Consider the following 16657-nt stretch of genomic DNA (forward strand, 5'->3'; position numbering starts at 1 on the left):
CATAGAGTCCATTTTATGGAGCATTTACAATTGACAATTATTATGTTACAGACTGCGCTGTTGCTCAAAAACCTGGACCTACTGCACATAACTTCGTCACGCGGTGAGAAATATGAGGAGTAAGTACCCCATTTCTGATATCCTGAAACACATTGTGGTATTCATAGTGAGAACTGTCAACTTTATTTGAGCATTGCAGTGCAATCATTCCATTTTGTACTAAAACTACCATGTACTTTGTGGCAATGTTTGTATTTGGTACTAGCTGTATATGTTTGTATATTTATGCACAATGTGTGGATGTACTGTGCATGCTTAAAACTAAGATTGCCATTTCTTAGCTATATCTTATTGTATGAGCTGCAGTGTGCGACCATTTTGCCACATGCTAGAAACACTGTAGATTATATGGAGCACAATGGTCAATGCTGTTTATTTCCACTCAAGAATGTACATTTCTGTATGAATTATCGATAGTTTGGATCCTACAAAAGTCAATGACTTGATTGACTTATGATTCAGTATAAGCTTATCACTTTGTATGTACAAAGACATATGCAATCATTGCTTTTTTTAGAATACCCCGAAATGCTACAGGTACTTATTGCCAGCCGGTGGTCACATCATGTGCTACATAGGTTAAAAGGCACAATCGACTTCATAATCAATATACAAGGCAATAATACAGTTTTGAAATGCATGTTTTACTTCACCTTCCTCCAACTAATGTATTCTTTCATCTACAGACCCACCAGGGCGGTCTAGTGGTTATGGTACTCGAGTGCTAACCAGCAGGTCGCGGGTTCAAATTCTGGCCGTGGCAGCCGCATTTTCGATGGAGCTGAATATGCTCGAGACCTGTGTGTTTAGATTTAGGTGCAGTGAAAGAACCCCAGGCGGTCGAAATTTCCGGAGCCCTCCACTACGGCGTCTCTCATAATCATATCATATGGTTTTGGGACGTGAAACCCCAACAATGATATTTCATCTACAGAGGCTACTATTTCGCTTTAGCTTGTGCTTTGAAGTAGGTAGTTTAAATATGCATTGAATATGCACAAGCCATTTGGAATTGGCTTGAATTAACGAGAATTGAAGTGGTTCAAGCTTGAATTATTAGTTTTCAACCGCACTGAACAAAGATCCATATGTTGCTTGCAACCTCAGATTGCATGTTTATTAGCTGAAAAATGCTAAGCTATGCAACAAAATGGAGAAATTAAAACTGTCTGTCTGCGAATGGCATCTTTCATTGCATGATTTCTTTCTCGTCTTTCTTGATTTGTTTCTTGTGTAATGTGTTCTTGACATTGTAGTGATTCTGAACTTAAATTACTGCTAAGTTGCATTGCCTGAAATGTTGCTGCAATATCTATCTGCAAACGGCATGAGTGTGCTTTTAATGCGATTGCTGGCCACATCACCTGACTTGCATGGCATTTAGGCAAGCACATTGTTGCTTTTCTTCTTTCTTAACCAGGGATGACTTCTTAGGCAAGAATACTCCTGCCACTGTCCGGGACGTGCTGTACGGTCTCTTCAATGCCTATGACAAGAAGGAAGCACAGAAGAAGTTGAAGTAAAATGTTTTACTTTACTCTCTCGTACAGTGTAATTTGCAAGGTAACTACAGCAAGTACTCGCCGTGGCGGTCTAGTGGTTAAGGTGCTTGACTGCTGACCCGAAAGTCATGGGATCGAATGCCGCCCGCGGCGGCCGCATTTTCGATCGAGGTGAAAATGCTAGAGGCATGTGTACTTAGATTGAGGTGCACGTTAAAGAACCCCAGGTGGCCGAAATTTTCGGAGCCCTCCACTACGGCGTCCCTCATAATCATATCGTGGTTTTGGGACATAAAACACCGACAATTAAAAAAAATTAAACTTCAGCAAGTAAGCATCTGAACTTAGATATCATATTTGCTTCAAATTATGCTCATGCACTGAAATATAAAGATTAGGTAATAATAATAATAGTACTAATAGGTGGTAATAATAATGTTCATTTAATGTAAGCTGACCAGAATCTGTTGCTCTGCAACGCTGGCTTCCTTTTGTGTATGAAGGTTCCTCCCTCCACATATTCAATAAACATTTCCTCTCGATCCTACATTAAGAATATATTTAAAATGTAATTTGTTGCGCTTTCTCGCCTTACAGCTTTACATGTTGGGGTGCATATGTTAAATGACTGCACACAGAACTTAGATCCTCACACAGTTGACATCGGTTCTTCCTATGCATTATGAGATGCACGACTTCAGTAAAGGTTGCAAGATAAGCATATGGTGAGGATTATCTTCATGTATCCGCTTGTTTGGTTTGCACAACCAAGCGTTAATTGCCACATATCACAAAGGATAGGTCGGTGTGTCCAGATAAAAATGAACACGAAGTCCCAGTCACCATTCCCGATTTTGACAAAATTTATTCCAGGTGCAGGTTTTAGACCCAGAACAATTATTTCGGAGTCAATTTTCTGAAAAACAATTTTGTTTGCCTAAGAGAAATACACAACTTTTGACCACAAAAACATTTTCTGCCAATTCCGATATTTCTGAACTTTAAGTGCACCTAGCGAAAAAATTGTGCACTTCTTGGTCACAATAGGGACTTTATTTAATTTAATTTATTTTTTATTTACATATACTGCCGTCTCATTGCGAGACATTGCAGGGGTGGGTACAGAAGTTGCTTGCAAATCAGGCATAACATGAAACAAATTAGCGTACAAATGAATGCTAAACTGAGTGATTTAACAAGCACATAAAAAAAAGCAAGTTTTATTAATACACGTATAACAAATCAACGTTGCATCAAATAACACTGGTTAGATGGTAGAAAAAGGCACAAATATACAAAAATCGCACCACACATTTAGAACTCGAGAGGCACATGTCGAATTTTTTCTGCAAATTACTCATTCATAATTATGCCGCTGCAAGGCATTTACATTGGAAGTAGAATGCCCGATGTTTCTGCAATAACAATTTTGTACTTGCCTGGTTCATGTTGGCCCCGCTAGACGGCGCCACCTATCCAGCCGGTCAGGGGCTTTAGGCCTCTCACGTTTACGGATTCGATATTCTAGGTCCCTCTAGCCTCGGTAATCCGGCTGAAACAAGGTGATCGTAAGTGGCGCTCGCACTTCGGCTTATTTTGACTCGGTGGCTGGAGTCTCCACGAAGCAGATATCGCGAGTAGCCACGAACGAAGGTGGATTTGCAAGATAGGGCCGTAAACATAAAGCCTATCCGGCGAGTAGTTTACGTTCCGTGAAGGTTCGCGCATGCGCAGATTCCATTCGGCATCCATAACACGGTAACGTAAAAGAGTATATGTACAAGCTAAAAGTCTCTAATATTTATTCCATCCAAAGAGCAAGTGAAATGCGGCCTTATGAGTATTTTATTTCCTCTTGCAGTTGCAGGACTTGAGTAAAAAAATCACAAACATGGTAACCAGCACAAAATACCTCTACTTCAGAAATTTATTGCTGCGGACAAGTTAAATTGCAGATAATAAAACTCGGTACATATTGACTTTTATATCTAAGCTTTTTCTTTAAATAACTTTCACAGTTTTCGCATGCACTTTTATGCTTCAAAATTATTCTGAGACGTATGTGGTTTACCAAAAATGCCGAAGTTTGGAAATATTTATTTATTTATTTTATTTATTTATTTAGAACATACTGCAGGGCCACATGGTTCCATGCAGGAAGAGTAAAATTACAAGAGAAAACACAAAATTTCTAAAGGCAAGAAATAAACACACTAACCTCTCAATTACAAAGATAACACTTCAAAAATTAATCAGGCTAATTAAGTCAACAGAGTTAATTGTTCTCAAAAAGGTCATTTTCAATTTTTTTAAACCTCATGTGCGTTCTTATATGGACATACCCAGGTGGCAATCTGAATTATCCGACATCATTTTCTTTGTCTGCAAACTCGTGAAGTGATGTGGTATTAGCCTTAAACACATTCTTAAAGGCTACATTATTAATGCTTACAGCTTTCAGAAGACTTCAGCCCTAATCACAAGACTCCTTGAACAGCATTTTTAAATCTAAGCCATGCCTAAACTTTTGTTTTCAATGCTGTGTATCTATGCTAAGATTTGAATAAAAATGTCTTGTTTCTGTACACAACTATGCAGAAACGTCTGGCCAGTCAAGGTTGGGGAGACTGAAAAAAGAATTTCGTGAAGCAATTCTCTCCTGGATCTCAACACTAAAAGTAAGTAGTGTGTCCATTATTGAGGTTAAAATACTTATGGCAACTGGCCACATTACACATTAGATGGTGGCACTCTGTTCAGCCTTCCCTATGTTAATTTGTGAATTAAACTTTCTGGTGCCCCTGTTTACAGGAGATGACCATAAACCTTGTCCAAGGTGAGTGTTATTGTAGATGTTGATAGTAACAGGCTTCAGGCCTCTTAATTCATTCAAAGGCCATTGCTGGTCACCAGGGGCGTAGCCAGGGGGGGTTGGGGGGGTTACCCCCCCCCCCTCGAAATTTTTCAGTTTTGCTTGCGTATAAATACACGCGCACATACAAACACATGCACGAACATACATAAAGTATGGTTGAACCTTCCCGAAAAAAAATTTCTGGCTACGCCCCTGCTGGTCACCACTGTAAAGACCTGTTTTGCTTAGAAGTGGCTGTTTGCTTACAGCAATGGGATTTATACAAATTCAGAGGATTGCAACATTTTGCCAGCATGCTCATTAAATGCTGAAAGATTTTATACTAGTACTTGTGTTCCCACGATGACAACAAACTAAAACATATTACCGTTGTGAGTTGGTTTAAAGAGAGCACTCGTTTTGCACAAGGGGGGGAAAAAAGTTTTTTACGATCCTTCAAGAATGCAGAGCATGTTTTTGCATCAGCTTACGTTGCCTTTACTAACAGTACTCCACCCCCTCCTTTCCCTTATACACCATTCTCTGCCACGAGCTCGGACAACCACTACAACCAATTTATTATATCGTAAATTTGCTGAAAGCATCAAAAGACTAATTCACTTTGGTGCTTTCACCTAGTCGGTGTACGTAATGGGGAACTAAAGATGCAAACAAGGACAAAGTGCTGTAATTTGTCATTCTATTTCTCTGTGACAAGGAATGAAGCACTTGTGTTAGTTTAAGGGGGGACCCTGCTTCGGAGACATATTTCTTTGTTTTTGAGTAAATCTTTATGAAACTTTCGCAGCTTATGTATTTTTATGTCCTGATTTCAAATATGCAATTATTTTTCTAGTACACTATGCTGTTTTCAAAATATAATATATTTCATGTATATTATTGGGAGCAAGATTTATTTATAAATTGTGAGAGTTATAAAGCAAATCAGCATATCACAATAAGCTGGAATGAATACTGTATGAAATAAAACAAGAATGGATGTTCTAGGCCCATTTGGACAAAAGTTATGGTACGTTGAACACTTGGCAAGTGAGCGATGTCGAGCTCGGTCAAACTGTGATCAAGCTGGGAATGTTCAACATACTATAACTTTTGTTCAAATGGGCCTAGAACATCCATTCTTGTTTTATTGCATACAGTATTCATTCCAGGTTATTGTGATATGCTGATTTGCTTGATAACTCTCACGGTTTAGAAATAAAGCCTGCTCCTAACAATACAAAAACTATTTAATAGTTTGAAAACTACATATTGTATTAGAACAATAATTGCATGTTTGAAATCACAGAAAAATACATAAGCTGTGAAAGTTTCATAATGATATGCTCAAAAACAAGAAACATGTTTCAGAAGCAGGGTCTCCCCTTAAATGAGGATGGGAAATTGTCAAACGGGGAACTTTGCTGGAGCCGTCGTTTCAGCAGGGGGATTTATCTTCGTTAGGGCAGCAAAGACGATTTCTCATCTTTTCAAGTCTCCATCTTCCCTAATCTTAACCTGCCACGGTAGTCTAGTGGTTATGATGCTCGGCTGCCGACTTGAAGGTCGCGGGATTGAATACCAGCCGTGGCAGCCGCATTTTCAATGGAGGCGAAAATGCTTGAGGCCTGTTTACTTAGATTTAGGTACGTGGTAAAGAACCCCAGGTGGTCGAAATTTCTGGAGCCCTCCACTATGGCTTCCCTCATGATCATATCATGGTTTTGGGACGTTAAACCCCAATTATATATATCTTCCCTAATCTTCTGTCTACTTTGCAGGGAAGGAGTCATGGGCAGATTTTAAGATAAATTTGTGCATACTCCTTTTTGTGGCATACAACACTGCGGCTGGGATCTGTAGTGCCCAGTTATTCAGTTGTGATGCTGGCTTATGAATAGTGGCAGCTCATCTATTCGTCATGCTGACACATGTGTACAGTCAGCGTCGAAAGTTTCGAGACCACGAGACACATGAATAGGCTGAATATTTCTGTGGATGTGCCAGGCGGTCTCAAATTTAGATTTCTGGCCTGTTCTGAAACGCAATAACTATAAAATGGACTGTGCAGTTTAACCAAATGCAATCAGAAATTGCTGGGAAATTCAAATTTTTCTCAGACCTGGTGGTCTCTAAACTTTTGACACCAACTGTACCTCATATTGGAATCAAGAGTTTGGCGGAATCCCGCCCAGCCGGGGAATGACATGGACAAAACGTCTTTTTAAAAATGTATTTTTACTTTGGTCGGCGCTGTGTTTTCTTTGTCCATGTGCCTCATATTGCATTAGAATAACAGAGAGCTGAGCTAGTTGGTAAGTATTCATTCTGAAAAGACAGGGCGTGCAAACACGGACACAAGAAACAAGTCAGGACAAGAAGCGGACCGATATTTGTTTCGTAAAACACACCAACAAATTCACTGATTGCTGTACAAGTGTGGTGTAAAGGTCCCTTTCAGCTGCGGCCGCTTCTACATAGGACAGACGGGCCGCTGCATTAACCAGAGATTATTGGAACATAAGAGATCGCTAACCGGAGGCTCACCTTCTAATCTATCTTTACATTGTCGAGATTGTAAGTGCACGCCAAAATTCGATGAATGCGTAGTGTTGTACCGGCATAGAAATGAAGAAACGCGCCTGATGATTGAAGCATGGCATATCGAGAATAGTAGGGATGGGCAAATAGTGAATTTGAGGTTCGAAGCAAATTCGAAGCGAATAGTGATTTGGTCGAATAATTTCGAATCGAATATATTTGCAGAAAAGAATATCTGGTATAATATCTACACTGTTATAACTGCTGCTCGCAGGAGAACCATGCTGGTGCACCCTTTCTTCAAGAATCCAACTCACGTGTCCTGCTGCAGACAGGAACACCACGGTGCTCGATGTTTCTGACCGAGCTGTCCACGTTTCTGCTAGAAAACAAACTAAAGGATGAGGTATCCCTGGCCAGTGATGCTGCGCCTCTTGGCCTCTTGAAGTTTTCCACAACGAAAAACACCTGCACTTATAATGCTTTGCAAGCAGAGCAAAGATCAATCGAAGAACAATGCGTGGAGATTGAAGGGTTAGTGAGCATTCATAACTTCGCGATGTCTGCCAAATATTTACTGTTTGCTCCCCTCATGTGGCCTCACTTTAATGCGCAATACTATGCTATACAGTATGCTATACTCTCGATTATTCACTCTTATAATTCAAACTATCAGTTAACTGAAACAAATTTCAAATTTTCTGTTGGCCCGCTCTGTTTTCAATGTTTTTCAAAGCCGCCTATTTAAAAGTGCTTCATTGCATAAATCCGGTTAATTCATACATTTTGCTTGTCAGTGCCAGAAAGTATATGTTGCCTTTGTCGCTTTTAGATGAATATTTGTGTCCCTAACACTCACAAATAAAGCAGATTGTTTGCCTACAAAGCAGCCAAACTACCCGAACCACGTGCATACCTGCCAAGTCTCCCGGATTACCCGGGGGACTCCCGGATTTTGAACGTTTCTCCCGGTTGTACGGGTCATAGAGAAATCTCCCGGAAATCCAGTTTTGCCCCGCGCGTCCAGTGCTTTGTCTGGCCACATGAGCAATGTTGTCTGGCCATATCTGGCCACATCCTAAATGTGTTACAGGTTATATCAGCCGTTAATATTTCTTAGATGATGCGTTTCTGTACACACAAAATCTTGCCCGACTAAATAACTGGTAAGCAAGCGACGACAAGCCTCGCGTGCGGAGCAATGTTATCGCATGTGCCCTTCGCGCGACGGTGACGGCCGGGTCGTTTCATCTCTGCTTCAACCGCTTTCGTCCCTAGTGCTAGCGCGCTTTTACTCGCACGTGAAACAGACTATGCGTAAGCGATGTTATCGGTTTGGACTCTGTACAGATCAGCGGCGACCGCAAAATCCCGCTGACAGTGTCCATATAATTGCTATACTACTCGCGGACCACTTTTCTTGGCAATAAAGGAAAGGCTAGAGAGCCGAACGACGCGTGTGCTACTGCTGAAGATTATAGTCCCAAAATTGCGTCCGTGTTTTCTGCTTGAGAATAAAAAAAAACAAACATTACTTTATTTTCTACGGGGCGCTGTTTGAAAAGAGAGTCAGCGTGCACCAAGGATATATTTATATTTTTTTTTTTTGCTTTATGCAGTGTCATTTCGCGTTTTTGCACCTCCAAAAACGTCGCACCTTTTACGTGCACCTCACAGTCAAAATGGTGTCTGCGTTTTCAGGTGAGCGCTCGTCACCCTCCAGCTTTTCCGACGATGCGCCGAGGGAGGCTATGACGAATTTCACTAACAAATGGCTGTCTAAGCCTGTGACGGCCGCTCGAATGATCAAATGGCCGTCACAGGAGGTGGGAAGGTTCACAAACCAAAACTAAGTTCGAAACGCGCGCCGAACCGGACTGTATACTTCGCGGAACAGTACATGTGCAATAGCTCCGCCCCCGTAGCCTTTGCTTCATTGCCAAGAAAAGTTGTCCGCGAGTATATCGTGCTATCGCAGTAACCCCCCCCCCCCCGTTGAGTAGATCTCCCGGATTCCGTTTCTCCAAACTTGGCAGGTATGCACGTGCACCAACAATCGCGTGTTGATTGGAGAAGAAAAAGAAAATTGCGGGCAGTTTGTATATAAGTCGCGCAGAGCTTGGCACATTGAAGCATGGGCCCATTGCCGCTCGTACTTTCCAACGACCGACGCATCCAACTTCGAGATGCGCGGCTTCCTCCTCAAGAGTACGCAGCTAGGCTATGCACTATAGAGCGGACGTTGCGCGCAATGTCTCCGTCGATGGGTGTGGCGTCGCTACTGCGCATGCGCGGTTTGGCCAGGTAGTGCAGTATCTGGTCACTAGACAATGCTTCCTCTTTCTTATCTTTTTCTCTCTCTCTCTACTCGTTCTCAGGGTTATTACAGGCCACGCCGTAGCGGTGAGTAGTGGGATCTGCCCAAATTCTGTGGCACATACCCGTTCATGATGATGATAGTTTTCTGACACGGTCACACTTTATGCCGAGCTAGAACAGCTTCGCTGTTGAAAAAACAGACTGTATGACAATGGTCTACTTTGTGCAAAATGCTGAAGTCACTTTCACCTCGACACACTGGTGTCATGTGGAAAAGCGTACTAAGATTGAGAAGTGGCTGCCAGCTGTCGTGGGACACAGCCCCAGGGTGCGTACAGGTCCTTGAAATCCTTGAAAACCCTCAAATTTGAAAAATGTGTTTTCAAGGCCCTGGAAAGTCCTGGAATCTTTTCCCGTCCTTGAAAATCCTTGAATTTCCTGAACAGTGCACTCTCATGTCGACATTGCTACCTCCTTAATGTGGTAGATCGGCGTGTCGACCTGACAAACTCCCCATTTCAAAAGCACTAACGTGGCGCGAGCGCACATGGTTCCGTTTTGCAGAACCACACTGGAAGAAGGAAAGTCACAGTTTCACGGTGAGGGCAAAGCAGTGAATGCGATAGCAAGTAATTAGAATGTCACACGAAGTACAGCAAGCAACTCGACGCTTGCTGTGCGCCACTCAAGCACAAAGGACGCACGAAAAGAACACACACAAGACGAGCACGAGCGAACAACTGTCACAGCTCGACACTTGCATGCACTGCTTAAACGCAAAGAATGACACTCGAAAAGAATTCACAGGTATACACAGGACGAGTGTGAACTAACAACTGTCACCGTTGTTACTTCTTTGTGTTTGAGCAGCACGCTTCAAGTGTCGACTGTGCACAACCCAACGCTCTTAGATTTTTCTTCCTTGAAAACTGCGGCGCGTGTAGCATGGACTCCGAGATTGTGTGCCGGCAGGTTTCTCTCCGGCCGTCCCAATCGCACAGAGATGGCGTGATTTCTGAGCTGGGCGTGGCCAACATCTCCTCCGGGCCGTGCCGCTATACATCTGTCGGCTATACATGCGAGGCTATATGCGCCGCTATACATGCAAGGGCTATACATACCAACATTTCTAGAACCAGGTCAGTTTCGCAGCTCCCCATAGACGCTTGCTCTCCGAAGTGGACGCGACGGCCGACGCAAGAACTAGCGGCGCTGCAGTTCCATCTTGCATCATGCCTCACGCGTCGTCTGCTACAGCACCCATGTGACCTACCTACGCTGCAGCTTTCGGCGGCCGCAACAGCCGAGATTCCGAGATTTAAACTTTTTCAATAACCTCGACTGTTTTAAAAAGCGATTATTTCACAAGCTAAGCTCCAGGAACATCAAAAGATAATCAAATGTGACCTATAATAATGGTACAATCTCACACGTCTAGCTGTCCTCTCGCACGAATATTCCTTTGCCGTCAACCTGTGTTTAGCCGCCATGGTGGAACAGTGCTTACGGTGCTTGGCTGCTGACCCGAAGGTTGCGGGATCAATCACGGCTACGGCGGTCGCATTTTTTCTGTGGTGGCGAAAATAACACTGGCTCATGTACTTAGATTTGTCATACTAAACAAGCCGTAAAACAGAGGACCATTGTGGGCGAATTAATTTTCATTTCTTGACAAAGGCATACAACGCGAACTATGGTTGATCAAGGTACCTTATTTTATTCCCTGAGCTCGGTTAGGCGAATTGTAGCGAAGTTAGTCTTCACGATTCTGGTGGGATTGGCGTTCAGAAGATATTTCTTGCAAGTCCCTGCCCTGATTCGGAGAAGTGATGACCAGTGTTCGTTTCCGAGCCGCTCGTGCAACGCGCAAAGAGATGACATTCTTGAGCTTTATCCCTTTCACACGTGCTAAATCGAAATAACTGCTTCCCAAGCGATCACCGTTCGCAAACAATCACGCACGGAGTATGGAGAAAGCGAGCTCAGAGAAACTCGCAACATGTTGCAAGCAGCAACTCCGCGCGCGTCTGAGATCGCTGCGGCAGGTGCGTAGCCTCCGCGATGAGCTTCGCCAACGCGCCATTGAGAGCAACGGTGCGTTGCTGTGTCCGGTCCCGGGGGCCACGGCAAGTGAAGCAAAATGGAGCAGCAGTGCCGTAAGTTCACGCATCGGCTGCCTGTGCCGGCACGCGAGCGGAGCTGCGAAACTGAATTGGTTCTAAAAACGTTGATACATACGCCGGGGAAGCCACAGTGCTTTTTGTGTGGCTTGGAAGCGGCGAGGAAAAAATTGTTTCACGCTGCTATATAATCTTCCGCTGGCTTGGAAATGACAACTTGTTGTGTACAGCAGTAATGATCGCGTTAGAAACCGCACAAAAACATAGATGTGCATTTAGCATGGTGTTTGCACAGCGGTGCCATCGAAATGTCCTCTCAGTTGCGCAGAATGTCAGCACTGCATCTGCGCAAGGTAACCGCTCAAACGCTTAGTTTAAGCAGCATGAACGAATTACAAAGAAATAAGGTCGAGCGCACACTGAATAGGTGCGCTAATTGAACCGACCAGAAGTTATCAAGACTAGATGTTTTCGTTATAATTGTGATATCCATTTATTTATAGTAAGTGCAATAAAAGTAGTCATTTATGAAAATTTTAGAGTAAAAATATTCCAACTTTGCATGCCGCTTTAAGTCCTTGAAAAACCTGTGACAGGTCCTGGAAAGTCCTTGAATATTCTTGAATTTTGCTTTGCAAACCTGTATGAACCCTGAGCCCATTTTGTCCCTTAATTGCACACGCATGCAAATGTCATGTAATAAATTATGAGTACCAGTATGATTGCTGACGTCTAAAAATTTTGCTGGTGATCACTGAGAAATATTTATGACATTGCTGTGGCCCTCAGAAACAAATAACACACACCAGTTTCCTTTTGTCGCATACCCCTCACCCCCGCTTTGAGTCTCCCTATTTTCGATGTCCCCAGGTTGGTAGGTACGCATGTGTGAACGTTTCATGACAACACAAGTTGGTATGTTGCCGCGAGTCATTCTAGGAAAACTTCTGATTATTCAATTCTCTGATAATTCAAACAAAATTCTGGGGTCCCATCGAGAGCGTACTGTAATTGAAGGTTCCCTGTTTCGCTTGTCTCAAGAAATACTGCAAGCCGCTTTTGCTTGGCCAAGGCAGGAATGGGAACAATTATGCATTTGGGCAAGCAAGGGTTAATACATATTAGAGAGGGGATGATGCCAAAGCACTGGGCCTGAATTATGCATTGCATGCTAAACTCATGGCAAGCATCTCATGGCAAGCATCCCATGGCAAGCTGGCAAAATTTCAGTGCCCTCAGTGGTGCAGAAAGTTTGTATGGTAATTCTTTTATGTTGTAGTTTGTTATTGCAGACTCTGGTGTTGCCCTACTAAGCATGAGGGTGCAGGGTTGATTCTCAGCTGTGGCAGCTACACTTCAATGGTGGCAAAAAAGAAAAACATCAGTGTATTTAATTTGGTCAGAGGTAAAGTACCCGTGATAATCAAATCATCCAGAGTTGTCCACTGTGGTGTGCCTCTTAATCTTATTGTGATTTCTGGCACGTAGAACCCCAATGTTTAATACACTCAAACCTCGTTATAACAAAGTCGCATCTGCCACGAAAATAACTTCGTTATATCCGAAAATTCGTTATGAACGTTTATTTGTAACACTGTAGCTATCACAAGACTATTCTTCATTTACTTCGTTATAACCGATAATTTGTTATATCCGTGTTCGTTATAACGAGGTTTGAGTGTAGTAATTTTAACCTAATGTTTTAACCTACAAGTAATCTTAACTTGACGTGATGATACCATGTGCATTGTGCACTGTGTGGTCAATGAATGGAAGAAGGCTAATGGATAGGGTTGCGCGAATATATGACAATTTTTAAAACCGTATCGAATAGTGTTCTGTATGTCTCGGTACTCCAATCGAATAGTGCATATTCGACGTGCCGAATATTTTTTTAATAATAATCAGCACTGAAAGGGGAGTAAATGTTAGAACAGCGAGGAGTCATTTTTCTTGTTTAAAATCATTGAATTGCCAAGCACATACACCGCCAAGATTTACGGGACTATCGATGCTATATTTATTACCGAATGAAGGAGTCATGAGGCTGGTGGTTCTGTTGGCCATGCTCTCGGCGACGCATCATAACCCTCTCTCACAAGCTCTCGCCATACATTTACATGAATCACAACAGACTCCTGTGTTGTGTTTCTGTGAATTGTTATTGCAGCTGCAGTACTCAACACCAATGTTTTCTTGCTTTTGGTGCCAAGGCCCATGCTGTGATAGCTGGTTTATCTGTTTCATTCCATTTGGTGTCATCACTATTCAATTCGCATTCAGTCCAGTTCTAAAATTGACTATTCGTGCTCCAATAGAAATGAATCGAGAGGCCTGTTAATGTAAGGACATCTACCTAGGATAGGAAGTAGGTAACGCTCTCGACCTAGGTGGGGCACTTGATGTCTGTGTGTACGTGTGTGTGTGTGCATTGTGCGCGTGAGTGGGAGTCAGAGTTTCAGGCTTAATAAACCTGACAACACAACCATATGACTCCAATAGTGTGGTCAGTATACCTGTGGTTTAATATTTATATGTATCAATGGTAGGTCCAAATTCTGTTAGTACTGTTTCTCTTGCACAAGTGAAAGAATTTTGGGCACAGTGCGATGTTGGCACTTTTGTTGTGCCATTGGGTGCCGAAGTGGACTGGGCAGGGAAGCTCAAGCAAGGTGTAGGTTCTGAAAGTTTCGTAGCAGATGACTCAGCCTTACATGAGCGCAAGTGTTACAGAATACAGTAACTATGATAGCCATGTACTAATAGCAAGTTTTGCTATTTATAACTAGAGTTCATGTTTTATTAACTTTCTGTGAGATATATCAGGGGAAGGGGAAATGAATGTTTACCACACTCATACATGCTGGCTGATCTTTTTTTTTTTTCAATTTATTACCTTTGGCAGCTTTTTAAAAAAGTGGGCATCATTTTCAAGCACACTGCTGCGAAAGTTGAGTCTTCTAGCAGAAAGGTAAGTCTGCATTGTATTTCTGTTCATCTTGCTAGAGATGGATGATTGGCATTGTTTGTATAGCCTTATTTTGAGAGATCAAGAGGTACAATAAGCTAGCTTCATAGAATCATTGTTGTAATGCAGGTTTACTGTTTATTGGTGATTTGTTGAAATTAGTAATTCTAGGTATCATGGATAGTTCCTTTTTCTTTCTTTTTTTTGACCTCTCCTTTCATGTGACATTTGCATTTGTTGATAAGCTTCAACAATGTAGTACATATAGTCAAACCTTGATGTAAAAAACCTCCATTTAGCGAAATCATCGAAGTAATAAACTAATTTCATTTCAAATTCTATAGCGTTAATGATTTTTTTTTTTTCACTATTCGTTGCAGTTTAACCCTGTAATGCCCAAAAGACGTTCTGGCTTCAGAAAAATTGTGAAAAAACACTCACTATATTTACTCTTCTTGTATAGTTCATTTTAAGAAAAAAAAAGGGTGAAATTTTATTTCGATCTTAACTTAATTACTCTTAATTAAAATTAATTAATTGATTTGATTAAATGAATAACTCAGTGTAACTTCATTATAACATGTTAAATATGCAATAATGGCTTTTCCATGAAGCTTTGACGGGCTTATTACCTCTTTTGAGGCATTATTTTTAATGTATCATATATGATACACTGGGTTTTACAGGGTTAAGTTTAACCAAAGCATTGTGCATTGCATACAAGTACGCAATCCCTCAATGAAAAATGAAACATTGGTAAACATCAGTCGAGAAAAAGCTTACCTGTTGCAGGTGGCTTTTTGCATGGAAACATTGCTGGTTGGAAACAAAAGTTTAAAAACCTCTGTTCTAAGACTTTTTGTTGCGTAAAGCTTAATAACTGTGCCCCTCAACTAGCGGTGTGACTTATGTCACACTGTACCACAAAAAAACCTTCTGCTTTTTCAGTTGCAGGAGCCGGCTAATCAATGATTACGACTTTGGCGTGAGAGACATTTTAAAGGGACAGACAACCAACCGCTCAGAGTCTAGTGGTTATGGCGCTCGACTGCTGGCCCGAAGGTCGCGGGATCGAATCCCGGCTGCGGCGGCTGCATTTTCGATGGAGGCGAAAATGTTTGAGGCCCGTGCACTTAGATTTAGGTGCACGTTAAAGAACCCCAGGTGGTCGAAATTTTCGGAGCCCTCCTCTACGGCGTCTCTCATAATCATATCGTGGTTTTGGGATGTTAAACCCTAGATATTGTTATTAACCAACTGCTCAGAACACAAATTGAGATAACCCCACTAATGGGAAGATTGTTTATTGTATTGTCTAAAATGAACCCTGTTTTTCTCATTAAACACGGATTTATATTTTTATTTCTTCACTCAAAATTACTTTTGGCGCCTCTCGCGGCAAGAAAGTTAATATGCACTTGTTGGCGATCATGTGACCTTTTACTGATGTACGCTATTGTCTCTATATTAGCATTGAAATGCAGCGCGATTTTTATTATAATATTTTCTAACTTAAAACATGCAGATATGCCTTCGTTTGTACTGAGCAGAACAGTGGCGCCACCTTCGCTTGACGTATGATCCGATGCTCATGAGCGGCAGCATGAACTGAGGGCCTAGCGGCACCTGCCGACGAGTTGGAGAAGTACGAAGAGTGCCTTGCAACCTCCGCGATTAGCTCCGGCAACGCGTTGCCGGAGCTAATCGCGGAGGCCATAAGCGCCTGGCTCGCGAGGCGGTAAAGGGGCCACACGTGGCGACGAGCGTTCGGAAAACTTATCCTACCTGCTTTCTACATTCAAAAACGGTTGAAAATGGCAATATTAAGGTGGTTAACCACAGCTTCCCTCACTCCTGTGAAAGCAGACCCTTGAGAGTAATGCGAGGAGCGCTATCGGCATCGCTATTGCTTCAGAGCGTCGCTGGAGGATGCCTTTGTCCACTTTAGAGGCTTTTCATATAGAAAAATACTGCTTATAAAATAACTACGCACTTTTGAGGTCAACTGCTGCAGCTACAAATACTATGAAGGATGAGCTTTCCGTTGCGCCATAAAAAACTGGGTCGACCAAAATCTGTTGTCAGTCCCATGAAATGGTGGCAAAAAACACTGTCTACAGTCGAAGCGCAGGTGCGAAACAGCTGTGCATAAACCATCTACAGAGCGAGCATAGCGTGCATATGGTTTAAAAATAGACCGTACTCGGCACGGTGCCGCTCGAAAGCTGCTCGAAAACAAGCGCATCGATTAACAGGTGACAACATGCGCAAAACCATCTACAGAGCACGTATA

General features: G+C 42.3%; 1 protein-coding gene across 1 annotated transcript in view; it reads left to right on the plus strand.

Annotated features, from left to right (window-relative positions):
• The window catches only part of LOC119378886 (uncharacterized), a 47136-nt gene that overhangs the window by 7522 nt on the left and 22957 nt on the right, over positions 1–16657 (plus strand). Inside the window, exons 3-7 of the mRNA XM_037647944.2 lie at positions 52–119; positions 1481–1579; positions 4161–4240; positions 7232–7491; positions 14302–14367. Of these exons, the coding sequence (XP_037503872.2) occupies positions 7310–7491; positions 14302–14367 (248 nt within the window). The 5' untranslated portion in view covers positions 52–119; positions 1481–1579; positions 4161–4240; positions 7232–7309. The remainder of the gene's footprint in view (positions 1–51; positions 120–1480; positions 1580–4160; positions 4241–7231; positions 7492–14301; positions 14368–16657) is intronic.

This window comes from Rhipicephalus sanguineus, chromosome 1 (genome assembly GCF_013339695.2).
Source record: "Rhipicephalus sanguineus isolate Rsan-2018 chromosome 1, BIME_Rsan_1.4, whole genome shotgun sequence".
NCBI classification, from domain to species: domain Eukaryota; kingdom Metazoa; phylum Arthropoda; class Arachnida; order Ixodida; family Ixodidae; genus Rhipicephalus; species Rhipicephalus sanguineus.